Source organism: Benincasa hispida, chromosome 1 (assembly GCF_009727055.1).
Source record: "Benincasa hispida cultivar B227 chromosome 1, ASM972705v1, whole genome shotgun sequence".
Classification (NCBI taxonomy): Eukaryota; Viridiplantae; Streptophyta; class Magnoliopsida; order Cucurbitales; family Cucurbitaceae; genus Benincasa; species Benincasa hispida.
In genome coordinates this window covers 39529439-39554639 of record NC_052349.1, presented here as the reverse complement: position 1 = coordinate 39554639, position 25201 = coordinate 39529439, and the positions used below count along the sequence as shown (strand labels likewise).

The 25201-nt window shown below is 37.1% G+C and overlaps 1 protein-coding gene across 3 annotated transcripts in view; it reads right to left on the bottom strand.

The window, feature by feature from the left end:
* Positions 1-25201, bottom strand: part of LOC120080791 (transportin-3) — a 104984-nt gene that overhangs the window by 58348 nt on the left and 21435 nt on the right. For all 3 annotated transcript variants that reach the window (XR_005482648.1, XM_039035423.1, XM_039035431.1), the window contains exons 11-15: positions 24791-24914; positions 8756-8890; positions 8128-8208; positions 1516-1629; positions 1299-1378 (exon numbers count right to left, since the gene is read on the bottom strand). Coding sequence is in view for 2 of the 3 variants with exons in the window: in XM_039035423.1 (XP_038891351.1) it covers positions 1299-1378; positions 1516-1629; positions 8128-8208; positions 8756-8890; positions 24791-24914 (534 nt within the window). In the remaining variant the exon portion in view is untranslated. The remainder of the gene's footprint in view (positions 1-1298; positions 1379-1515; positions 1630-8127; positions 8209-8755; positions 8891-24790; positions 24915-25201) is intronic.

The following is a 25201-nucleotide window of genomic DNA, read 5'->3' as shown; positions in this document are numbered from 1 at the left end:
GATTTTTCCCAATTTATTTTCTAATCGGAGCACCATTCAAATAATGCAAGAGTTTTTCAGAGAATCTCTAACATTCCATCATCATTTCTACAAAATAAGAGGGTGTCATCTGCAAATTGGAGAATTGATATATGGATATTATCCTTTCCTACCACAAAACCTTCAAACAAGCCTTTTTCATGAATTCTGTTAACCAAGGCTGAAAGAACTTCACTGACTAAAAGAAAAAGAAAAGGAGAGAGTGGGACTCCTTGTCTAATTCCTCTTGTGGCCATAATTCTTCCTCTAGGCCTTCAATTGATGAATATGGAGAATTTAGGATTGGATATACAGCTCATAATCCATGAGATCCATTTTGGATGGAAGTCTTTTTCATGGAGAATTTTTTCAAGGAACTCCCAATCAACTCTATCAAAGGCTTTTTCCAAATCAAGTTTTAGTATCTATCCTTGTTTCTTTTTGACTCTATACTCCTCTACAGCCTCATTTGCTATAAGAATCAGGTCAAGAATTTGCCTTCCTTCTATGAAGGAACTTTGTGTTGAATTTATTAGTCTTGGCAAGCACCTTAGCTATTATCTTATAAACAATAGTAGATAGGCTTATAGGTCGAAAATCTTTAATCAAGACTGCTTCCTCCTTCTTTTGAATTAAGCAAATAAAATTCTCCTTGATACATGAGTTGAGCTTACCGTTGTGATAGAATTCCTCGAAGACATCTTTAAATCCATCCTTCAACAAGTTTGGAATTTTCATTCTAAGAGCCAATTGTTCAATCTTGGGTTGTATCTGGTTTTGCATTTGTGTTAATTTTCTGAACAATTCCAGCTTTGGGTTTTCTTTTGGTTGTATTTGATTTATCTTGCTTATTTCATTTTATTGTACTCCGAGCATTAGCCTCTTTTTATTTCTTCAATGAAAAGTTTTATCTCCATTTCAAATAAAAAAATCAAGGGAGTTGAGGAGCTTAGTGCGAAGTAGAATATTAGAAGAATATTAGAGGTGAGATGATAATTAGTTATAAATATAACTTCCTAAGAAAAAAACAGGTTATAAATAGAGGGAGTTAAGGAGCTTAGGGTGATTAGTATTCATGTCAATCTTTGTTATTTCTTGGTTAAAATTTTGAGTTGATTGATTTTAACAAGAACCACTTGACCCTTAACTCTTGAGAAAGTGATTATAAATTTAAAAGTTGAGCACATGCAATAACATGGACAATCAACAAGAAATGAACCCTACAAATTGAGAAAAATAAAAAAAATTTTAAAAAAAAAAACATAAAGAAGAGTTCTTACAGTAAGGGTCTGGCATCGGTGTGAAAGGCAGATATTGACCTAAAGTAAGATCCAACAACTTCTGCCAAGGATCTGTAAACCTGGAGTGGCATTTTTAAACAATACAAGGGTTAGATAAATGACAGTATGTTGACCTTCTGGTTTATTGAAGACATAAAGCTTCCCATTAAGGTCTAGATAAACTAAGCTATGAGAAGGGTAAGGTTGACCAACATACAAGGCACATCACGCCTTTGATCTCATTTGAAGGTCTAGCTGACAGCATGGTCACCAGTTGCGTGATAACAGAGAAATCAAAGCTTTGACCCTCCTGTAGGACTACCTCAGCAACCTGGAACGTATATATATTACTTAATCATTCAAACAGGAAAAAAGCTTCACACGGTTATTTCTATTTTCCACTAACATATTGTCCATCGCTGCAAAATTGCTCTGGCCACCGGTGATTACTCTCATCCTCAGTTAATAGATAAAGTATTCTAAGAGTAGAAATGGGCAGAGTATCATAGGGATAGCTTAGCAATGGACCTACCTAAGTTAAAGTCAAAAACATACAGTGTCGACCTATTTCAAGGGGAAAAAGATTATGGCCACAAAGGTCACCGACAAAAATCATAGAGTTTTTCAAAATAGTATACCATGTTGAAGAAATTGGCTATGCTTAGTTTACTAAGTTATGACCCACTAGGAGACGTGAAGAAGACCTAATCATACAAGAAACAGATATATTAGAAAGAAAGGTGGTACAGACACATTCTACTTGATCCATCAAATATATTAACTCAATAACCAAAAAAAGAAAAAGAACTAGTGTGGTTTTTGTGAAACAGGGGAAAAGAAATTCAGGCAAAGCTCAAAAAGGAAAGAACTAGTGCAGATGAAACACAAGAAACGATTGTGATGGACCAGAACTTTACAACCCCCATGTATGGAATTGCTGTTAATGCCCTTGCCAAGAGAGGTATGTTTCGTAAGCCAGCTTGTAAGTACTGTTCTGAATTGTTCCGAAGCAAAAATCCAAGTTAAAAAGAATGGAATCACGGGCAACATCTATTTGAATTTTGGTGACATTGAATCATTTGAAGCTCCTAGCATTGTTAACAAAGATTTATTCACTAAAGATTTTTCTAATCCTATTGATCTAGTTTGTTTGAAGCAGGCTGCAAAAGATTGAGGTTGATTTTAACTTTCCAAATACCGAATGGGACCTCCTTAACCAGAACAAGCCGAATTTTTCAAGAAATCCTTTCAAAGCTATTAAAAACCAGTCCATCCAATCCTTGAAACCTTCATCGGAAGCCGGCAATGTTCATGGGAAAATCCAGAGAACGATGTAGATATTTCAAAAGGTGACAAAGCCAAAAACAAGCGTTTTGCAGATGTGAATGTGTCTAAGTTAATCGCAATTAAAGAAGCTGAAAAGACTGATTTAGGCGTGCAAAAAGAAGCTGAAGGGTCGGATTCAAAGGTGAGAGAGAAAACTGACAGCTGTCTCTTCAATGGGCCCAGCAATTCACCCACAACTGTTTCCCATTGCAATGGCATTAAGAATGACAGTTGGTTGAAGTCCCCTGCTATTCCTCAGAATAAAGACCAATGATTTGTAGGTCCCACAATTCCAATTGATTCAGCTACTCCTGGTTTCTGGTATTCCAATGGTGAAACTGTTGAGTTTTTCGAAGCAACACTCAATTTTTCTATTCAAATCTCACAATCCAAATGGCCAAACCTCCTTACTCATAAAAATACAGTGCATAATCTCCAACATTCTTCCTCGAGCAACAAATCAGACAAAAGCTTCCCAGCTAAGAAGTCTATTGCGGGAATTCTAAAGAAACGTCCTCATTTGTTTAGGCCATTCCCAAAGCATTATGTGAAAGGAAGAACTTCTTTCCTCAATTCATGGTCAGCCTTCGTGAACTCTGACTTGCTTGAAGAGTGTTGTTCGAGTCTAATTTCCAGATTATTCAACCAACAGGTCAGTAAAGTCCCCTCCTTCATCTTTAAATGACCAGCAATCAGTGTTCAAAATCCCAGGCTCAAACATTCATTTTTTGCGAGGTACCCCATGCTCTTCTCCAATCATCTCAAGTTCTAAGTCACAAGAATCAGATGGTGAATAAATTGTTAGTGCAAGTAGTGAAGAATTAGATTATTATGAAAAAGAGGAGCACCAAGTTGAGCTAGAAGAAGTTGAATCATCCAATACAGATTTCTCAGCATTTTATTTCAGCCTGATGACAGCACAGTATGTGGAAAGTTAGAAGCATTGTACTTCTCTCCCAATCAAAAAAAGGAAATTTCCCAGCACTTGAGATCTATAGTTGAAGCTTGCAAGATTGCTCTGGCTTGAAGGTAGAAGGCAGTGCGTAAGTCAAGAAGTTTGCCCACAATGAAGAATATTACATGGAATACTAGAGGGCTTGGAGATCAATCAAAAAAATTGGCCCTTAAAACGTTTTCTCAAGAATAAAAATCCGGACTTAGTGTTAATACAAGAAACTAAGAGAGATTCTTTTGATATTCATCTTATCAAAGCACTATGGAGTTCGAAAGATGTTGGCTGGGTATGCGTTGAAGCCTATGGTAAATCAGGAGGAATGATAACTATGCGGAATGAAAGAAAAATATCAGTTACAGAAGTTCTAAAAGGTGGTTACTCATTATCTTTCAAATGTATAACTATTTGCAGGAAGGTGTCTTGGGTGACAAATGTATATGGTCCCATAGATTACAAAGAAAGAAGATTTATTTGGCTCGAGCTTTCCCCCCTTTCAGTTTATTGCTTAGAAGCTTGGTGCTTGGGTGGTGATTTTTAATATAACCAGAAAAATTCAAGAACGTTTCCCAGTGGGAGGGATGACAAGAGGGATGGGGAAGTTTAATAAGTTCATTGCGGAAGCTAATTTATTGGAAATACCATTATCCAATGGAAAATTTACTTGGTCAAGAGAAGGAAGGGTGGTTTCACGATCATTGCTTGACAGATTCCTTGTATCTAGTGAATGGGATGAGGCATTTGAAGACACAAGAGTGGTAAGGCAAGTCTGGATCTCCTCTGACCATTTTCCCCTTTTGTTAGAAGCTAGTTCTTTTGAGTTGGGCCCATCTCCTTTTCGTTTCTGCAACAGTTGCCTGCTAAACAAGCATTGTTGCCAGATTATAGAAAGATCTTTAAACTCCGGTAATCACCAAGGCTGGTCAGGTTTTATCATATCTTCAAAACTGCGACGTCTAAAAAGGATTCTAAAAGATTGGCATGCGGATTATGAAGGAAAACAAAGAAGACAGGAAGAGAAGCTATTAGAAGAAATTGGCAAAGAAGAGAATAGGGCAGAATCTCCTGACTTATCCATGCTAGAACTGGATACGAGAGCTTCTTTAAAGGCTGATTTGTTGTCTTTATACCGAACAGAGGAAAGAAATTTAATTCAAAAGAGTAAACTTAATCGGCTTAAATTGAGAAATGAGAACTCGAGGTTCTTTCATCGCTTCTTTGCAGCAAAAAAGAGAAGAAATTTGATATCAGAATTAACAAATAATCAAGGTATCCCTACAAACTCCTTCCGTGAAATTGAAGATCTAATCATAAACTTTTACAAGTCCCTTTACAAGAAAACTCCAACTGCTGGCTCTATCCCAATCAATCTAGAATGGCAAGTAGTCTCGAAAGCTCAAAACAAATGGCTGGTTTCATGATTCACTTTGGGAGAAATCCCAAAAGCATTGAAGGTGATGGGGAAAAATAAAGCATCGGGCCCAGATGGATTTACAGTAGAATTCTTCATCAAATTTTGGGAGCAGTTTAAGGAAAATTTCACCAATCTTTTGATGAATTTATGAAAATGGGAGGCTGAATTCCTGTGTAAAGGAAAATTTTATCTGTTTGATTAAGAAGAAAGAATATGCTATCATGGTAAAAGCATTTAGGCCCATTAGTCTCACAACTTTAGTGTACAAGGTAATTGCAAAAGTACTTGTCGAGAGATCGAAAAGAATCATGCCATGCTGAATTGCTCCCACTCAAAGTGCATTCATTGAAGGCCACCAAATTCTAGATCCCATCCTTGTTGCTAATGAAGTTGTGGAGGAATACAGATCTAAAATGGATCCTCAAATTAGACTTGTGAAAGGCCTTTGACAGAGTTGATTGGGTTTTCTTGGAGAAGGTTTAAAAAGGAAAAAATTTTGATCCTCGATGGATTTCATAGATAATGGATTGTATCAAAAACCCAAAATTTTCTATCTTCATCAATGGGTGACCAAGAGGAAGAATCTTTGCTTCTAAGGGAATAAGGCAAGGTGACCCCTTTCACCTTTCATTTTTCTCCTTGAAAGTGAAGTCTTGAGCAATCTCATTTTAAGACTTCACAAGAAAGGGAAATACAAACGATTCACAGTGGGAAAAGAAAAAGTCCATGTCCCTCTTATTTGCCGATGACACGCTAATCTTTTGCAAATATGATGATGAGATATAGAGAATCTTCGAAGAACAATTGAACTTTTTCAATGGTGCTCCGGCCAAAGGGTTAATTGGGAAACAATCAGCCTTATGCAGGATTAATATAGATGAAAACAAGGTGTGTTCGGTTGCTTTCATGTTGAATTGTAAAGTGGAGAAATTACTAATGATGTATCTCGGTTTACCTTTAGGAGGATATCCCAAGAAGACATCATTTTGGCAGCCTATCATCAATAAAATCCAAGGAAAATTAGACAAATGGAAAAGTGGAAAATTAGACAAATGGAAAAGGTACTACCTTTCCCGAGGAAGCAGAATCACACTATGTAAATCAATGCTGTCTAATCTTCCCACTTACTATATGTCCACCTTTTTAATGCCAGAAAAGGTAATTTCAACTTTAGAAAGATCCATGAGAAAATTTTTCTGGGAAGGGCATAAAGGGGGCAGGTTGAATCACTTCATAAAATGGGAGAGAGTTATTAAAGATCAAAAGGATGGGGGCTGTTAAAGACTTTCAACTACCATGTGGCCTTCTCTAATGACCCTTTAACTTTGTTGGATATGCTTCTTATTGGTCATTCTTTCAAGAAGGATAAGGCGATCTTATGGGAATTCATCATCAAAGGTTTTTTATGGCTTATATGAATGCTGAGGACAGAGAAACTGAAATTACAAAATTCTTTGACCATCTATTGTACACTTCTCTGTCTTGGTGTAAATTTACCCAGTTTTTCAATCTTACGGCACTTATTGCATATATGAATAGCAACACGTAATCCCTTTGGTTTGTTGCCCTTTTGTAATTTCACAATATCAATGAAATTATGATTGAATGTTTCTCATCAAAGAATTATCAAATGTGTATGGTCCTTGCGATTTTAGAGAGGAAATAATTTGGCTAAAAGCTTGTGGACTTCATATAAGTATAGTCTCTCCTCAATTAACTCCTTCAGTGAAATGAAGTTTTTGGTTTTCTTGTGTATCTCGAGGGCTATGAATCATTTCCAAGCATGTTGCCTTGAAAAGTTCCTTCAAATTCAGAATCAGGTTTTAGTTTTATTTGGTTCGACAGAAATGCTTCCAACTTGTTTCGAGGGAAAGGCTTTACATTGATAATAGTAATAGCAAGTTCAATACTTTGGTAAATTGTGAAGGCCTCGGTATTCATGGATTTGAATTAGTATTTTGGTTTTACTAGTCATTTGGGGCGGGAGTTTTCCCGGAGGTTTTATTCAAAGAAGATTCTTTGGATGCAAATTGACATTTAGCATCTAAGGGATCAAATGAATTGTTCAAGCATCGGTCTTAGCTTGAACACTTTGAAGTTATCGGAGTAGAAGCTTCTTCTTTTGGAATTCTCTTTCCAATCAATTTGGAGAACATTCTAAGACTTGAGCTCGACCAGGAATGTATATATTTCTCCATTTTAATTATCTTTGTATTTTTCTATGTATTGCTCCAAGTATACTTGACAAGTTCTTCTTTTATTTTGTTTCCTTGTATTTTGAGTATTAGCCTTATTTATTCAATGAAAAGTCTTGTTTCCTTTCAAAACAAAATAGAAGTAGGTGGCGTTGATCTAAGAAAAACAAATTAAAGAAGGGATCGAAGTACAGTAAAACCTATTTGCAGTTCTATTGATCTTGAATGCAGGAGGTAGAAGCGTTTGGAAGATTGGGCAGTTAGCTTATTATCAAGGATGGATGGGTGACAAATGTATATGGTCCAAATAATGGTGTAGAAAGGACAATGCCGTTCAGATTTTGGCTGGGCCAGATTTGAAGCCTAAGTCTCAATTGATTTGGTCAGATATGATTAAAGCAATTCTTGCTGAAATTTAGTTTGAAAGGAATCATAGAGTTTTTCATGATAGATCCCTACCTTGGATGGATCATTTTGACATTGCTATTCCTGGTGCTCTCATTCCAAGTTTTGCTTCCAGAATTCTCCATTTGAGATTTATGCTTAAATTGGAATGCTTTTATTTTTCCAGCTTAATATTTTATGTTGTATTAATAGTACTTTATTTTTATTTATTTTTTTTTTTTTGTTTCATTGTATTTTGAGCATTGGTCTCTTTGCATTTCTTCAATAAAAAGATCCATTTCCTTTTAAAGAAAGAAAATAATAATGATAATGGTATAGAAAGGAAGTACTGGCTGAAGAAATTATTACATCTTCATGAATATTGTAGTGCTAGATGGTGGTTCTTTTTCCTTTTTTTTCTGTTTTTTCTATAAGAAACAAGCAGTTTTCATTAAGATACTGAAAGGTACCAAGGACCTGGGGGCTACATGAATGCTCCCCAGTCGGTCACATCTAATAATATAAGAAACAAAGAAAACAGCAGGTATGTTGCCTCACCACATTAAGAGCAAATAATTTGCTCTCCACTTCCTTCCAAGGAATTGGTACATTACCGTTGGTCCAACCACTGAAGAAGAGCTACAAAAAAAAAATTATAGAAAGGAAAATTAAGATTACAGATGGTTATTTAAAAAAATCAATGCAAAAGAAAATAGGGGAAACCTGACAGGCAGCAGGAATGCAATCATTTCAAAGCACCCCCCCAACAAAATTAAAATTAAACTCTTTAGCTTCCAAATGAGGGTACTGTTTCTAACAAAGAAATAATCCTATATTATTCTCAACAAATATAAAGTACACAAATTTGGATGTGATAACGGTTAGGAACAGTACACACGAAAAAGGAAAGGTTATTACAAAAGGAGCTAGGGAAAAAGAAGAAAACTTGAAAGTACAGACAAGGGTTCCAATTGTTGAATACAATAAACGATAAAGTATTGATATAAAGTTCTTCTCAATATTTATTATCAGCTCCAAGCACCAAAATCTTCAATTCAATTTTTTTGGACGGAAAATTAAGAAGTGTGAATGTACTTTCCATTAAACAGATGTGAACATAGTGCCTAAACCAAATTCACTTCATACTTGTTTACCATTGATAAAGCACGTCCACAAACGAGCGTACCTTTTCCATAAATCTGGAAGACCTTAAAATTTGACAAATATCCACCAGAAGCTCAACGATATTCATTCTAAAATGGATAAGACCATCAGGGAGGTCTATCATTCCTCTTTCCTCATTGAAAGCAGATTCAACCACCTATCAATACAAAGAAGATGATAAGTTGCCTTAATATCATACAGGAATTGTAACATGTAGAGGGTTATCGATTGAAGAGAATACTAAGTTCATAGAAAACCAAAATTTTGACCATTAAAAATAATAGAAGTTAGAAAAACAGCTGTCTAAATATCTAGTTTAGAAACAACAAAAACAAGCATGGTTTTAGTTACATATTCAAAAAGAAAAATGTAAAAAATAAATAGATCTATTTCTTATTTACTTGCTACAACTTTTGGGACCTAACAAACAATGCCTAAGTTTACAACATAGAAACCCACAAAAGAGAGATATGGAATCCACTACAAGGATGTAAGGTAAGGCAGCCTTCAGAAGTTGGTTACACACTTGCATCCCTCAATTTGCCCTCTTTGTATGGCAAATAATGAAACCCAGCAGCATCTATTATTCGACTGCACCTACACTTTTAATTGCTGGCAGAATCTCTTTAATATTTTTGGCATCTGCTGGGTTTTTGACAGGTCTCCCCGGGAGAATACACTGCAGATTCTAATTGGTTCTAAGCTGAAAGCTGGGCCAAGAGTATTATGCACTAATGCAGTCAAAGCACTTTTATCGGAAGTGTGGTTCGAAAGAAACCAAAGAATATTCTACAACAAAACAACTCATTGGCAAAATCGTTTTGAAGTTGCAAAGCTTAATGCCTCCTCGTGGTGCTCCTTATTCAAATTCTTCCAAGACTATTCAGTGCAAGACATAAGTCTAAATTGGAGTTCTTTTCTCAAGCAAGAGTTTTAATTTCGTTTGTTTCTTTTATTTGTTTCCTTTCCATAGCTTGTAAGAAAGTAGGCGCTGTTTTTCCTTAACCCAATTAGGGTTGCTCTTGGATTTATTGCTGTATTTCTTTCCTTTTGTATCGACAAAGTTTGTATGGAAATGATGAGGGTGCTAAGGGGGTGTCAACCTAGTTGAGATGTCTTGGTGCATCCCCTGATCCAAAAACCTTTTTGCTCATTGTATATTTCTCTAATACCTTGAGCATTAGTCTCAGATTAATAAAGAGACCTGTTTCCCTTTAAAAAAAAAAACACTTGCATCAAATTGAAATAGTAAGTTCCTAGGAGCTTTCAGAATGAACCACACCAAAGAAAGATATGGAGGCCTTTACAACGTGTTTGACTCCTTTATAAGACTACCCTCCTTAACCTTCCCTAACAGGTCCTTGGGACAAAGTACCCTCTAACTTTTCTCTTGAAATATTAGGAATGACATTTATTCAAGTTATGTGGAGGTTGTTGGTTTGGTCAAGTCCCCACAATTTCACTAGAGGCGCCTCTCTGAATTTATAATTTGATATTTTCTCTCTAACTTTTCTTTTGAGATCAATTTTTGAGAATGTTTTGGCTCCCCCAAATTGATCTAACAAATTCGAAATCCAAGGGATTGAAAATCTATACTTGATGGTGATTTTGTTAATGGTTCTACTGTCCACACACATGCACCAAGTTCTATCTTTTTCGGGAGTTTTTTTTTAAACGGAAACGAGCCTCTTTATTATAATAAGATAAAAAGAAACTAATGCTCAAAGTACAATAGAGTAATACAAAGAGCATGAAGAAAAACTCTTTTTTGGGAGTTGGTAGGGCTGGAACTGCACAAGAGCTCAAGCTAGGGCTTATGTGACCTTTGTCAAGTAAGTCTTGGATTTGTTCTTGAAGGATTGTGTACTCTTTCGGACTCATTCTATAGTGAAGGTAAATTGGGAAGGATAGATCCTGGTATTAAGTCGATATGGTGCTGAATGTCTTGGATTGGTGGTAATTCAATGGGAGTTTTTTTTTTTTTTTTTAAACAAGAAACAAGTCTTTTCATTAAGATAATGAAATAGACTAATGCTCAAAGTACAAGAAGGATACAAAATAATAATATCCTAAGGATCAGTAGGTACATTCGAACATCAGATTGACACCTCCTTAGCACCCTCATCATATCCATACAAGCACTACACAAGCTTCAATTGAAAACCAAGGGCTAGAACTCCGCCCAAACAAAATAAGAACAAGTACATACGGTCACAACATAAAACCAAAACAAAGCAAACTTGGTACAAAATTCTTTACTGCAACCATGACCAAACTGATGTAAACAATTACAAAAGAAATTCAATACAGAATAACTAAAACAGTGTAGATCCAAGAGGCAAACAGCTAGCAATCTGGAAAAATGAAAGCCCGCCAATTTAAGCATAAGTCTTGAATAGAGTAGTCCTCAAAATCCTTGGATAATGTGGAAGCATTTTGACACACAGTTTCAAAGCGATCCAACCAGCCAGTTTGATTGTCATGGAACACCCTTTGGTTTCTTTCAAACCATAATTCAGCAAATAAGGCCTTAGCCATATTGACCCAAATAATCTTTAGAAGGAATTCATCAAATAATCTTTGCATATCCCCTATCAAAATTTGCACTAGTTTCACACCTTTCCTGAGCATTAACTATGAGGGCCCATACTTCTGTCACATCCTTTGAAACAAAGCCGTTTTGATTTATTACTGAAAAAAGTTGTTTTTGTCCCTGCCATCATCTTTTTCCCCCTTTTAAAATAGTCACCACCGTAGAAGGGAGTAAAACTTCTTTCCTTTCCATCCAAGTGAATTCATAGGTGTTGTCTCTTCCTTTGTGGATTGTTTGCAAATTGTACTGCCATGGACGACCTAGCAAAATATGACAAACATCCATGTCAAGCACATTGCAAACTACCCAAACTTTATAATGATTACCTATAGAAAGAGGGATTGTGCACATAAAACTTAAATGTGTGTCACCTCCCTTCTTAATCCACCCAACTTTGTAGGGGTTAGGATGTGGATCTACCTTTAGATTTAGGGCAGAAACCAGCTTTTGAGAGACAATGTTCACTACTACCACTGTCAATAATCACATTGCAAACTTTGCCATTGACTGTGCATCTTGTCTGGAAAAGAGAGTGTCTTTTAGGATGAATTTCAAATTTTGGAGCGAGCAAAATTCTTTGAAGGATACAGGAAAATTGATCTCCATCATCAGCTACTACAAAATCAACTTCAGCATCACTGTTTTCTCCACTATCATTCAAATCTTGATCTTCTTCTTCAACCAAGGCCACTGCTCACCTTTGAGGACAATCGTTTGACAAATGTCCTTGTCATCCACAACAGAAACATTTCCCTAGGTTAGGACTTGCGTAACTGTCTTGGTTCCCAGTTCTTGAATCTTGATACCCTGGTTTTGCTTACTTGTTCCTTCATCTCTGAGATTTGGATTTGACGTGTTGTCAAATTGTGCCTGCTGACCATTTTCTGTTCCTTCCTTTGATAGTTGTTAAATGGCTCATCTCACATAAGTCTTTTGCTTGCTGCCCTCTGCTTCTTCTCGTCCAATTCTTATTCTGCTTGTGTTGTCATTGTAATAGTTTCGGCAAGGAGACTAATTGGTTGTATATCCATTTGAGTTTGAATATCATCTCTTATCCCATCCATGAATCGTGCATTTTGGTCATTCTCATTTTCAGCCAAGTTGATTCATGCGTTGAGTCCATTTGTTTTTTTTTTAAAAAAAAAAAAAAAGGAAACAGGGCTTTTCATTGATGAAATAAAAAGAGTCTAATGCTCTAAATACAAAGAAACATAAAAAGAAAAATAACGAATATAACCAAGTTAACTGGACAAAGCCAGAAAAAAGGAGCAAATACAATCAAATACATCCCATATCGAAACAAATTGTCTCTTGAACAAAAACCACTAAATCTTTTTTTTTATGAGAAACATTTCCATGGACCATGATTAATGAAATAGGAGAAACCCCAAAAGCCAAAAGGCAATTACAAGATACATGTCCAATTAGAGACTAGGTAAATGATTAAAAGGGTGCTTATCTTTGCACCAATCAAAAGCGGTAGACTAAACCGTATCCAAAAAACTATCAAAAGATGAGAAAGAATCCTTGAACAGACAGACAACCATTGCACTCACACCAGAGGGTCAAAAAAAGGCATGGGTAATTGTCATCCAATTCAATCATTTAGTACCACCAAAAGGATGTCCCACTAGGAAGGATGCCAAAATATCAAAGATATTGTTAGATCAGGTCATAGACCAACCAAAAACATCCAAACCAATGTGCCAAAAACGAGAAGCAAAAGGGCAATGCACAAACAGGTGAGCACGGGATTCCCCATCACACCGACACATGATACACCAGGAAGGCAAAAGGGCCATATATGGCATACGATGCTGTAAACGATCCACAGTATTGATAGCGCCAAGACTAAGCTCCCAAAGGAAGAGCTTAAATCTTCTTAGGATAAAAATCATTCCAAGACTGAGTAAAGGTCCTGGACATGAGGTTCAGCCACTCCGACCAAATCATCTAATAGAGATTTGACAGAGAAGAACGAAGAAGAGTCCAAAGACCAGGACCATGAATCAGGAATAGGACGCAACCTGATTGATGAGAAAATATGAGACAAAGAAACCCACTCATCAGTCTCCATATCATTAAGATTACGGTGAAGATCTAAGTTCCAAGCTTCAGATTCAGCGACCACGCATTAGCCACCTTAATATCAGGTTGAAGCACAAGACGAAATAATCGAGGAAAAACATTACAAAGAATACCATAATCCAGCCAGGGATCTTTCCATAAGGAGATAGAAGTACCATCACCAAGACAATTCCAAGTACAAGAGTCAATTAATCCAAGAGTTTGTGAAATAAACTTTCATGGAGAACGTCTGGATCCACCTTGAACAGCAGAAGGCTAGATACAAGAGGGGGAGTAATACGTAGCCATAATAAAATCCCGCCACAAAGCATTAGGCTCATGATGAAAATGCCAAATCAACTTTGTTAACAAAGCAGAATTACAACCAAAAATTTCCAGCACCCAAACCACCCATCAATCTAGGCCTCTGAACAATCTCCCATTTGACACTATGCATTCCACCACCTCCCCAAGATCCTTCCCACAGAAAAATTGAACCAGAATATTGATGACATCATGCAAGGCATGAAAGAGAGATAGGTAATAAGTAGGAATATCGAATAGCGTAGCCTGGATAAGAGTAAGGCGGCCTCCCTTAGAGATGTAAGCATATTTCCAACAGTGCAATTTGTGTTGAATCCATTCAACAACCAGTTGCCAAAAGTGAATAGAATGCAAGTTCCACCCCGAAGGCAAACCAAGATACGTAGAAGGCCAAATACCAAGCTTACGGCCAAAAGTAGTCAACAACCATGTCAAATCAGTATCATTGATATGTATCCCCAGAATTTTACTCTTTGAAAAATTAATAGTCAGACCGGAAGCCTTTTAAAAAATCTGAACCACATCAAAGAGATGTTGTAAAACAACATGATCACCAATAGAAAAAAACAACGTATCATCAGCAAATTGCAAGTGATTCAAAATAAGAGATGATCTACCAATAGAGCGAGTAGCAAGGAGGCCCAACAAAGAGCTATGATTCATAAGGCAACTCAAACAATCAACAACAAGAATAAATAAGAATGGTTAAAGCGGATCCCCCTGTCGAATTCCAAGGGATGGGATGATCTTGCCCCTAGACCGTGATGATAATTGAAAATTTTGCACTAGAAATACAACCCTATATCCAAGACCGCCAAATAGGACCAAAACCTTTAATCTGTAAAATAGCATCCAGAAAATACCAGTCAACAGTGTCAAAAGCCTTTGCAAGATCCAGTTTAAGAACCACCCCAACTTTATCATGAAACCAGTCATCAACCAACTCATTCGCCAAAAGAGATGCATCCGTAATTTGTCTGTTAGCCACAAAAGCTAATTGATTAGCAGCAATGGACGACGGGAGGACAATCTTCAAACGGTTTGATAAAACTCTGGCTAAGATCTTATATATGTATGGAATAAGACTAATAGGTCGATAATCAAATTTTTTTTTTTTTTTTTTTTGAAAAGGAAACGGACCTCTTTATTAGAAAAGTAAAATGAGACTAATTCTCAAAGTACACGAGAATGATACAAAGAGCAAGAAATCATAAAGGATCAAGAGGCGCATCCGAACATCTCAACTACGTTGACACCCCCTTAGCGCCCCCATCATGTCCATACAAAACTAACAAGACCATAAAGATAAAAGACAAAGTATAATAGAGGTTCCAAAACAAAAGCCTAACTGAAATTCAATACAAAAAGAAGAAAAGAAACAGGAGTATGAGACAGGAGCTACTAATGAGTTGGGAAGATGAAGGCCATATGGAGAAGCTTCGAAAGAATTGCATAAAGGTGCCACCATGCTGAAGCATTTCTTCGCCGCTGAATCATACAATCGACCCAACCTGCTTCATTTATCATGGAAGATAATTCTTTGATTTCTTCTTCAAACCACAATTCTACAAGTAGAGCCTTAACATCATGTCCATACAAAAATAACAAGACATAAAGATAAAGACAAAGTATAATAGAGGTTCCAAAACAAAAAGCCTAACTGAAATTCAATACAAAAGAAGAAAAGAAACAGGAGTATGAAGACAGAGTACTAATGAGTTGGGAAGATGAAGGCCTATATGGAGGAAGGCTTTCGAAAGAATTGCATAAGGTGCACCATGCTGAAGCATTTCTTCGCGCTGAATCTATACCAATCGACCCAACTGCTTCTTTATCATGGAAGATTCTTTAATTCTTCAAACCACAATCTACAGTAGAGCCTTAACCATCATGTCCATACAAAAACTAACAAGACCATAAAGATAAAAGACCAAAGTATAATAGAGGTTCCAAAACAAAAGCCTAACTGAATTCAATACAAAAGAAGAAAAGAAACAGAGTATGAGACAGAGCTACAATTGAGTTGGAAGATGAAGGCCTATATGGAGAAGGCTTCGAAAGAATTGCATAAGGTGCACCATGCTGAAGCATTTCTTCGCGCTGAATCATACCATCGACCCAACCTGCTTCTTTATCATGGAAAGATTCTTTGATTTCTTTCAAACCACAATTCTACAGTAGAGCCTTAACCATCATGTCCATACAAACTAACAAAGACCATAAGATAAAAGACAAAGTATAATAGAGGTTCCAAAACAAAAGCCTAACTGAAATTAATACAAAAAGAAGAAAAGAAAACAGAGATGATACAGAGCTTACTAATGAGTTGGGGAGAGAAGGCTATATGGAGAAAGGCTTCGAAAGAATTGCATAAGGTTGCACCATGCGAAGCCATTTCTTCGCGACTGAATCATACCAATCGACCCAACCTGCTTCTTTATCATGGAAGATTCTTTGATTTCTTTCAAACCACAATTCTACAAGTAGAGCCTTAACCATATTAAACCAAATTAGCCTCTGGCGCTTCTTAAGAGAAGGGGCCATTAAAAGTTGTTGGACATGACTTCTAAACTATCTCCGAAACCCCAAACAAAATTAAAAACAGAGAAAAGTTTCCACCAACTTACTGAATATGAGCAATTGAAAAAAAGGTGTTGCAAGTCCTCACCATCCTTTTTACACAAAGGGCAAATAGAAGGCATCAAACAAACCGAGGGGAATTTTCTTTGCATGACTGAGGAGCAATTTAGAAGACCAATCAGTATTGTCCAAATCTGAATATTAACTCTCCTCGGACTTTTAGTCTTCCATAAAGCCTTGAAAAGTTGTTTATCCAAAGGGGACAAAGGGGAGAGATGAGTGGTGAGAGATTTAATTGAGAAATTACCTTAAGCATCTAAGGATCATGATCTTGAATCAGGGCTTTCCAAAACTTTCTTGCCTGAAATTAGCGATAACAAATCCTGAAACTCTATTATTTCATCATCTTTAAGCAACCGACAAAATACAATGGACCAAGAAGCCAACAAATGATCTCAATGAAAGGCTATGGAACCCTTTTGCAACAGAGCAATCCTATACAGACTTGGATATAGAATAGACAGAGGGATTGGATCAACCCAGGAATCTGTCCAAAAGCAATTCTAGTACCATTCCCGAGATTGAAAAAAGCCAAAGCCTCCACTTTTAGCCAGAATCTCGAGATGTTAGTCCAAAGGCTTCTCAAGCTATTCCCAAACTTCCCAGATGTGTGCCAATTGAAAAGGCCTTTTCCATGGATGCTACTGACCACCTGTCTCCATAAAGAATTTTCCTCCTCCATAAATCGCCAACCCCATTTAGCTAGTAGAGCCAAATTTTTATTTTTAAGACCCCCCCAAACCAAGGCCTCCATCACATAAGGAACATGTGACAATGCCCCATTTCACCAAATGGTTTGTTTTGCTTCCTTTATGTCCTTCCCAAAAGAATTTTCGCATAATTCTTTCTAGTGTAAATATCACCTTTTCTGGCCTTGCAAATAAGGACATATAATAAGTTGGAAGATCGGAGAGAACTAAGTTGCATAAAGTAGCCCTTCCTCCTCTGGACTGGTTAAATCTTTTCCATTTATCCAGTTTTTTGTGAACCTTATCTATCACTGACTGCCAAAATGAAGCTTGCTTTGGGTACCCCCCTAAGTGGCAAACCAAGATAAAGAAATGGCAGCATTTCAGCCTTACAATTTAGCAAACCAGCCATTTGCAACAGTACACTTTCATCCATGTTGATTCCACTTAAGGCTGATTTTTCCCAATTCACCTTCTGCCCTGAGTACCATTCAAAAAGATCAATGGCTTCTTTCAGTTTCAATAACATTCCGTTATCATATTTGCAAAAAATAAGAGTGTCATCTGCAAATTGGAGTAATGGAACATGAATCTTTTCCTTTCCTACCACAAAACCTTCAAATAGGCCATTTCCATAAAGCTTGTCAAGAAGGCGCCCAACACTGACTAGGAGGAAAAGGAATGGTGACAATGGATCACCTTGTCTAATCCCCCTAGATGCAAGAATACGTCCTTGTGGTCTTCCGTTAATGATATTAGAGAATTTGGGATTTTTTATGCATCCCAAAATCTAAGAGATCCAACGTGAGTCAAATTTTTGTGAAACCATTGCTTTCTCTAGAAAGTCCCAATCCACGCGATCAAAAACTTTTTCCATATCGAGTTTAAGAATCCACCCCTCTTTCTTTTTTACTCGGTAATCTTCCACCACTTCATTAGCAATTAGCACTAGGTCTAGTATTTGTCTACCCTCAATAAAAGCAATATGGGATGGGCCAATTATGGTATGCATGACTTTCTTCAATCTTTCTACAAGAACTTTCGCAACTACCTTATAGGTTAAGGTAGTGAGGCTGATTGGTCTGAAATTCTTTACAAAAGCCGCATCATCTTTCTTTTGAATTAAGCATATGAAGTTTTCTTTGATATATGCATTTAATCTTCCATTTTCATGAAAATCTTCGAATAACTCTTCAAAATTTTCTTTGGCCAAATACCAGAGACTAGAGAGAAACTCCATTGTAAAACCATTCAGTCCTAGGTCTTTATTCTTGCCAAGTGATTTTAAGGCCAAATATATTTCAGTTTCTGAAAAATGAGCAATTAGCGAAGCATTCTACGATGGGGTAACATGAGAAAGCCCCAAGGCCTAAGGCTTTGAGCCTTGGGATTTCACGAAAGACGTGCGCCTTATTTTGTGAGCCTCACCTTGAAAAAGGCAAGGTGTCAGACCTGCGCCTTGAGCCTAGGCACGCACCCGAGGGGACCTTTTTAAACATTGCCTCTGAAAAAAAAAAAAATCTTCTTCCCCACTTGATGCCTCTAAGTCTTGGTCTTTTTGGAAAAAAAAAAAAAAAAGCTTGGTTTTCTTGGTGGGTTAGCTACCATCCATATACGAGGGAGACCAGTTACTACATAAATCCTTACATTGTTTGGTGATTTTCTTGCCCTAAGACTTTGTTTCTTGCCACCTCTCTCACATTTTCATCTTGTTGAGTTTGAGCAATTGTTATTTGCAATTGTGTGTCATTGCTCCCAGTAGTCTTTGTATATCATCAATGCTTTCACTCATCTGACCCAACCTTCCTTCAACTGTCAGCAAGCGATTCGTTGTTTCTTCATGGGAGAGCTTTTGGTTGAATAGGTATGGGGTTCTTTGTCCCTTCCCTGGCTAGTATTGACTGCGACTTTACCAGCCATTAGGTCCAAGGAATCTTGGATTGCTACGATACCAACTTGGTGTGTCCAAGATTGGGGACAAGATCAATTGAAAAAATATCTTAAATTCTGCCCATTAACTAAAGGAAAGGCAGTTTATGTACTGACCTTTCTAAAATAACCTAAAGCTAAAATAGACAAAGCCACAACCAGCTTGAATAAAAGACCAAAAGTTATTAAACAGTAACTAAAACATTACAGCAAAGCAAATTCTATAAAATTAATAAAACACTTAAACAAGAATACATCAAAAAAGTTAACCTTCCTAGGACTCTTTGATTTCTAAAGAGCTTTAAACAGAAAAGAATTCAAAGGAGACTGACTGACAAGCTTATGGAAAAGATATTTCACTGTGAAGGAACCAGATGAATCAAGCAACCATAATTTAGAATCCAAACATGAATTTGGGTGAAAATCATTGGGGAGAAGTAGAAGATCACAGAAATTGAGTAATTTCAGCATCTTATTATTTTAATCAAAGATTTTATAATCTATTAAATTTGGACCTAAAAAAATATGAGATTAACATCATCGCCTTCATCATAATAGCTCCTTTTGTTGAGGAATGAAGTCTTTTGATGTTTCTTATAAAATATATATACATGAGATTAACATCATTACGTTCATCATAATAGCATTCAAAGAAGGTGAAAAATGCTAAATCATAATAGAATGCAGCAGAACTAATCAGCTATATATTTTTTTTCTGAAAAGGAAACAAGTCTCTTTATTCATTAAGAAAATGAAATGAAACAAATGCTCAAAATACACTGATACTTCAAGGTAGAACATTAGGATCAGCCGGTGCTCTAGAACATCTCAACTAGGTTGACACCCCCCTAATACCCTCATCATCTCCGAGAACTATTAAAAGGGCATAATTCTAAAGTTTCAGAACAATACATGGGATCCTTGCAAACAAAATGAGTATAGAAAACTCACACCTGACCCTTAACCAATTTGAAACAATATGCAAAGAATAAAAACCAAACAGGCTAACAACTTAAAGTCTGCACAGCTTGTAAAACTTCCTTCTAAATGGTAAAATTTAAGACTCCGGTGAAAGGAAGGCTTCCCAGTCCAAGCTAATATCTTGGCTGGTGTAATCCGCGAAGGCTTTAGAGAGAGAGCACCATAAAGATGCATTTAGCCGAGCTGCTACAAATCTTGTAAACCAAGGAGTTTCCTTATCTTGGAAGACTCTTTGATTTCTTTCAAACCACAAATCTGCCAGCACTGCCTTAACTGCATTAGTCCACAAAATTTGTTGGTTTTTCTTAAATTTTGGTGCTACAAGCACTTGAAGGACATTGTCTCTGAAGGGTCTCCCAAAAACCCAGCTTAAATTAAATAACTTGAGAAGAGAAAACCAGCAGTTTTGAGCATAGACACAATCGAATAGAAGATGTTTAAGGTCTTTCCAATTTCCTTTACACAGAGCACATCTGTTGGGGATAAATAGTGGGAGGACAGCTTCTTTTGCAACACATTTAAGCAATTAAGAGTTCCAAACAGCATTATCCATAAGACAATATTTACTCGCCGAGGGCTTTTAGACTTCCATAATGCATTTCTTAAGGATTTATCGATTGGGGTAGCCTTGCAAAAGTGAGTGACTAGTGATTTGACAGTGAACATGCCATTAGCTTCCAATGACCAAGATCTTTTGTTGATGCAATCCTTCATTTCTTTTGATGCTACTATGCTTAACAAATCTTGAAAAATCTGAGATTTCTTCATCTTTCAACAATCTTCTAAACGAGATGCACCAAGAAGAGGTATTAACATCCCAATGATCCAACACCGATTCATTAGGTTGGAGTGATATTTGGAATAAGCTTGGGAAAGTGAATTTAAGAGGGATATTGCCTGCCCAAGCATCTAACCAGAAGGCTATTCTGTTCCATTTCCAATCTTGAACTCGGCCAAGTTCTCCACTTTCAACCACAATCTAGAGATGTTGTTCCATGGGCTTCTAATACTACAGCTTACCTTTCCAAATGTGTGCCAAGTTATACATGCTTTTACCATGAATACTCTTAACTACTTTGCACCAAAGGGAGGAGTCTTCATTCATAAATCTCCAACCCCATTTGGCTAAGAGGGCCAGATTTCTTTCTTTTAATCCTCCCAGTCCAAGCCCTCCGTCTTCTTGGGCCTTAGCAGCTTGCTCCCACTTGACTTAATGATTTATTTTTCCTCTTTATGGCCTTCCCAAAAGAAGTTCTTCATAGATTTTTCCAGTCTGGACAGCACCTTTCCTTCTCTAGACCATATGAATCGGCCGTTTGAAAGAGGAATCTCCAATAGATTGTTTTCTCTAATGAACTTGTTAAAAAATTTCATGTCTCTTGTTGCTCTTCCCCTTGGAAACCTCTCACAGCGTCTTTTTATGCTATTAAAATCACCACCAATGCACCAAGGCTCCGTGCACATTACAGCAAGGGAGGATAATCAGACCAAAGTCTTCTTCTTTCTCTATAATTTGTGGGACTATATACATTCATTATCCAGCACTGTTTTTTGCATATTGTCAGGCACTTAATTGTCAAGGAAAATTCAGCTTTGATTGTGTTTATATAGAAATCTTTCCTTCATCCCACATCGTGAGTAGTCCCTCTGATCTTCCTTTTGCTTCCACAAAGGTCCAGCCTACATCTTTCGAACTCCAAAGGCTTTTGATAAATGCTCCGTCAAAGTTATCTCTTTTTGTCTCTTGAATCAATACAAGATCCAGATTGATCTTCTTCAAGAATCTTCTAAGGATCAATCTTTTTGAATTCTCCCCAAGTCCCCTAGTAATCCACAAAATTTTCATTATATATAACCTAAGAGATGTAACTTTTGCTTGCCTTTACTTGCCCCTTCGATCAGGCCAAAGTAATATCACCATCCTTCAAGATAGAATGCAAATTCTGGGGAATATCCATCATCATTAGAGGAGGAAATGGGAAGCCTTCACTTCTACCTTGTGGGTGAACTTCATTTGGCTGAAAAGGCTGGTTCGATGAATAATACATGTCATCTAGATTGTCTTCAATAGCATTGGTCTCTTCGACTTCCTCTCTTCCAAGCTCTTCACTGCTTATTCTAACCAACGACTCGTCTTCCAAGCCTTGAGGGTCTTGTTTAGGAGAGAAGGTTGATTTGCAATGAAGACCTCGTACAAAAGAAGTGAAAGGCTCTTGAGAAATGCATAATGATTGAGACAAGAAGTTATTAAAAGAAGGCAGAGTTACTGACCTTTCTTTTGCTAAACCCAAGGCTTGGAGATTAACACAGCATAGCTCGAGGAGATCTGGATTTGTGATGGCAATCCATGAATTTTGGAAAGACGTTTGCTTTCTGGCGAACTGTCTAGGGAAAGGCCAAAAAACCCTATGAATTCTTTTTGACTGCTTTGGGAGCCTTGTGGCTTTTATTGGACTTCTGGTCTTGGATCCGGAAGGAGGCACACTTCTGCTGTTGTGTAGATTTCTTCTTATTGTAATGTGGGAGATGTGTTCGTTGAGGTCGTTTTTCATGCTATCATAAATGAGAGTTTCTGGAACCGTTTCTTCACCTTTGGATTGGCTGGATGCTTCAAGGATCGAGACATATGCTTGCTTGGAAATACCACTTTGAGTATGTGAGTCAACCAATCCATTAATGTATAGTGATGCTTTGTCTTCTTGGTGGGAATACGAGGGGGCATTTGTCATTACAAATTGAATTGTCTCTTTCGCGCCTTTTTGAGGGGATGCCGAACGATTGTAGCTTATTGAATTTTTATCGGTTTCCTCATTAATTGTACTTTTGTGTTCCCACAAAACTGAGTGTTCCCACAAGATGGTGATCTTTGGGCTCCTCTGATTGATTTTTCACAAGACCAAGTTCTAAAATAAGACTCCTTTGGGGGGAATTCGAAGCATTTTCTTAAGGGTGGCTCAGAATTTGAATGGACAACAACTCTTTTCATCTTATTTTGTTTCTCTTTTTTCTTTTCCTCTATCACGTTCACCTTGATTTGATCTTGAGGAAACGACCTTTGAATGTGTTTTTCGGATTTTGGACTAACAACAATTATCTGATTCGTCTCTGGATTATTCTGAGAAATGTACATGGACTTTTTTCCTATAGTGTTGCCTGGACTTCTGGAGTGCTTTGGCTTGAATCTTGATGGAAGGAGAAACTCGAACTTGGAATTTAATGGCTCACATTCAATTTCCTCATCCTTCATAACTTGGTGTAATTGAACAATATCAATTGGGTTTGTAAAATTAAACATGAATAAATCTCCTCTAACCTTGCTGGGTGGGTTGATTGACGAAATATCACCAAAGTTTAAGACAATATTGCCCCTTTTTTCATCCGAAATTTCTAGCGTTGCAGGGATGAATCCGCATAAATTTTCATTAACTTGGATCTTGGCCTCTAAGACATTAAGCAAGTTTAAAGTTTCGATAGCTATGCACTTCAAACCAATGAAATGAGCGCCAACAGCTTCGAATGTTTATTTGTTCCAGTAATCAAGAGGGAAATTTTTTATAGATAACCAGCCACCACAGCCTTTTGAATATAGAGGTCTACTATGAGTAAATTTGTCCCATTTTTCGAATTTCAGGTGGAAGGAGCCAATCTTCTGCCATTTTCCTGGATTCTCGATTAATTCTTCCATTGGACCACGATCCATTTCAACCAATGCGTTCTCTGCAAATAGTGGGTTGATAATGACATTTGATTGAAAGTACAAATTAAGTGATTTTATGATTTCTAACCAGTTATCAAACTCGAAAAGGCATGAAACAACCCAAAGCTTATTAAAATCTACTTGGAATACTTCTGAATTCTTAATAACCCATTGATATTGCATACTCTGTTTATCGGGTAGAAGAACAAGGGTTTTGATACTCTTTTCTGATGCTGAAGCAGAGGTTCTTGGGTTGATAAATTTTCCCATTTTCCAATTCAAATGTGATGTTACTGAAAATTGTTTGCCAATCATTTCCTCAGAGTCATTCTCTTCTCCCTTAGTTGAATGTTAAATATTTTCTGAACAAATACTACGACTCACCATTTCCTTAAATTCTTGCTAACCGGATTTGCCATCTCCATAAGGGATGTGGATGTTCTTTCTTCCTCCTGTTGAAGGCCATACCGCACACTCTACAAACCACCTTTCTTTATTACGAAATTTGGCAAGACGAATAACTCCCTGATCTACTCTTTCCTTAAGTAAGAAAAATTCAAAAGTCAGACCACTCAAGAAACTTTTCAAGCTAGTGTGTAACCACTGAGCCATTAACTTTGATAAGAAAATTTTCTGACCTCTTTTCATATCTTTTACCCAAAAACCGTGAATGTCTTGCCACATACAGACGAAATGATCAAGAATGCAACAACTTTTTACCTCCATTGAAATAGAAAATGAACGTCAGAGAAGGGTGAGGACACTGGAAGGATATGATCGAATGGGGAATGGAATGATGTAGAAGGATGACTGCTACTCGGTGCCGGTAGGAAGGTGGGGGGTGGATGGGTGGGTGAGAATGGTTAAGTTGAGAAGGCATGGTGGATTCCGACGGTTTGGACGGGGGGAGAGGTGAAGGGTAGGCTTGGGAGAGGAGAGGAAGGGGACATTCTTCTAATCAGCTATATTTATATTTTTAAAAAACAACAAATTCCACTCAATTATGCAATAGGCATTGTTTTTAACCGTCTATACAAAAGATAGCAGAAAAGAAAGTAACAAACGCTCAAATAAGCAAGCAACTAAGACCAACTTTGTGTTTGGTGTATCCAAGACAAGCAGAACAGGAAAGGAAACCTGAGCACGTAATAGAAGCCCATCAAGCAGTGCTGAAAATACAGATAGAAATACATCTTCCACATGTTTCCTATTTGCCAAATTGTTCTCATCAAGGCCAAGAATATAGCTCGCAAGAGAAGACCTGAGAAGAGATTTAAGAATTCATGTTCTTGTAATTTCACAACACCAATAAGAGTTACATTTAAAAAAGGTATAAAAAATAAAAGAATAAACATTGTAGTCGATGTAACAACTTTATCCCCAAAAAAACCCACAGCTAGAGGAGAAAAGTCACTCTACTACTCGTAGAGTGTCTTGGGCATGCTTGTCCAGGGAGTGTTACTATTAGCCTATGGCTACATGCCCAAACCATCTTCAACCACCTTATACTTATACCTTGTTATTATTTTGTATGTTGTTTTTATTTCC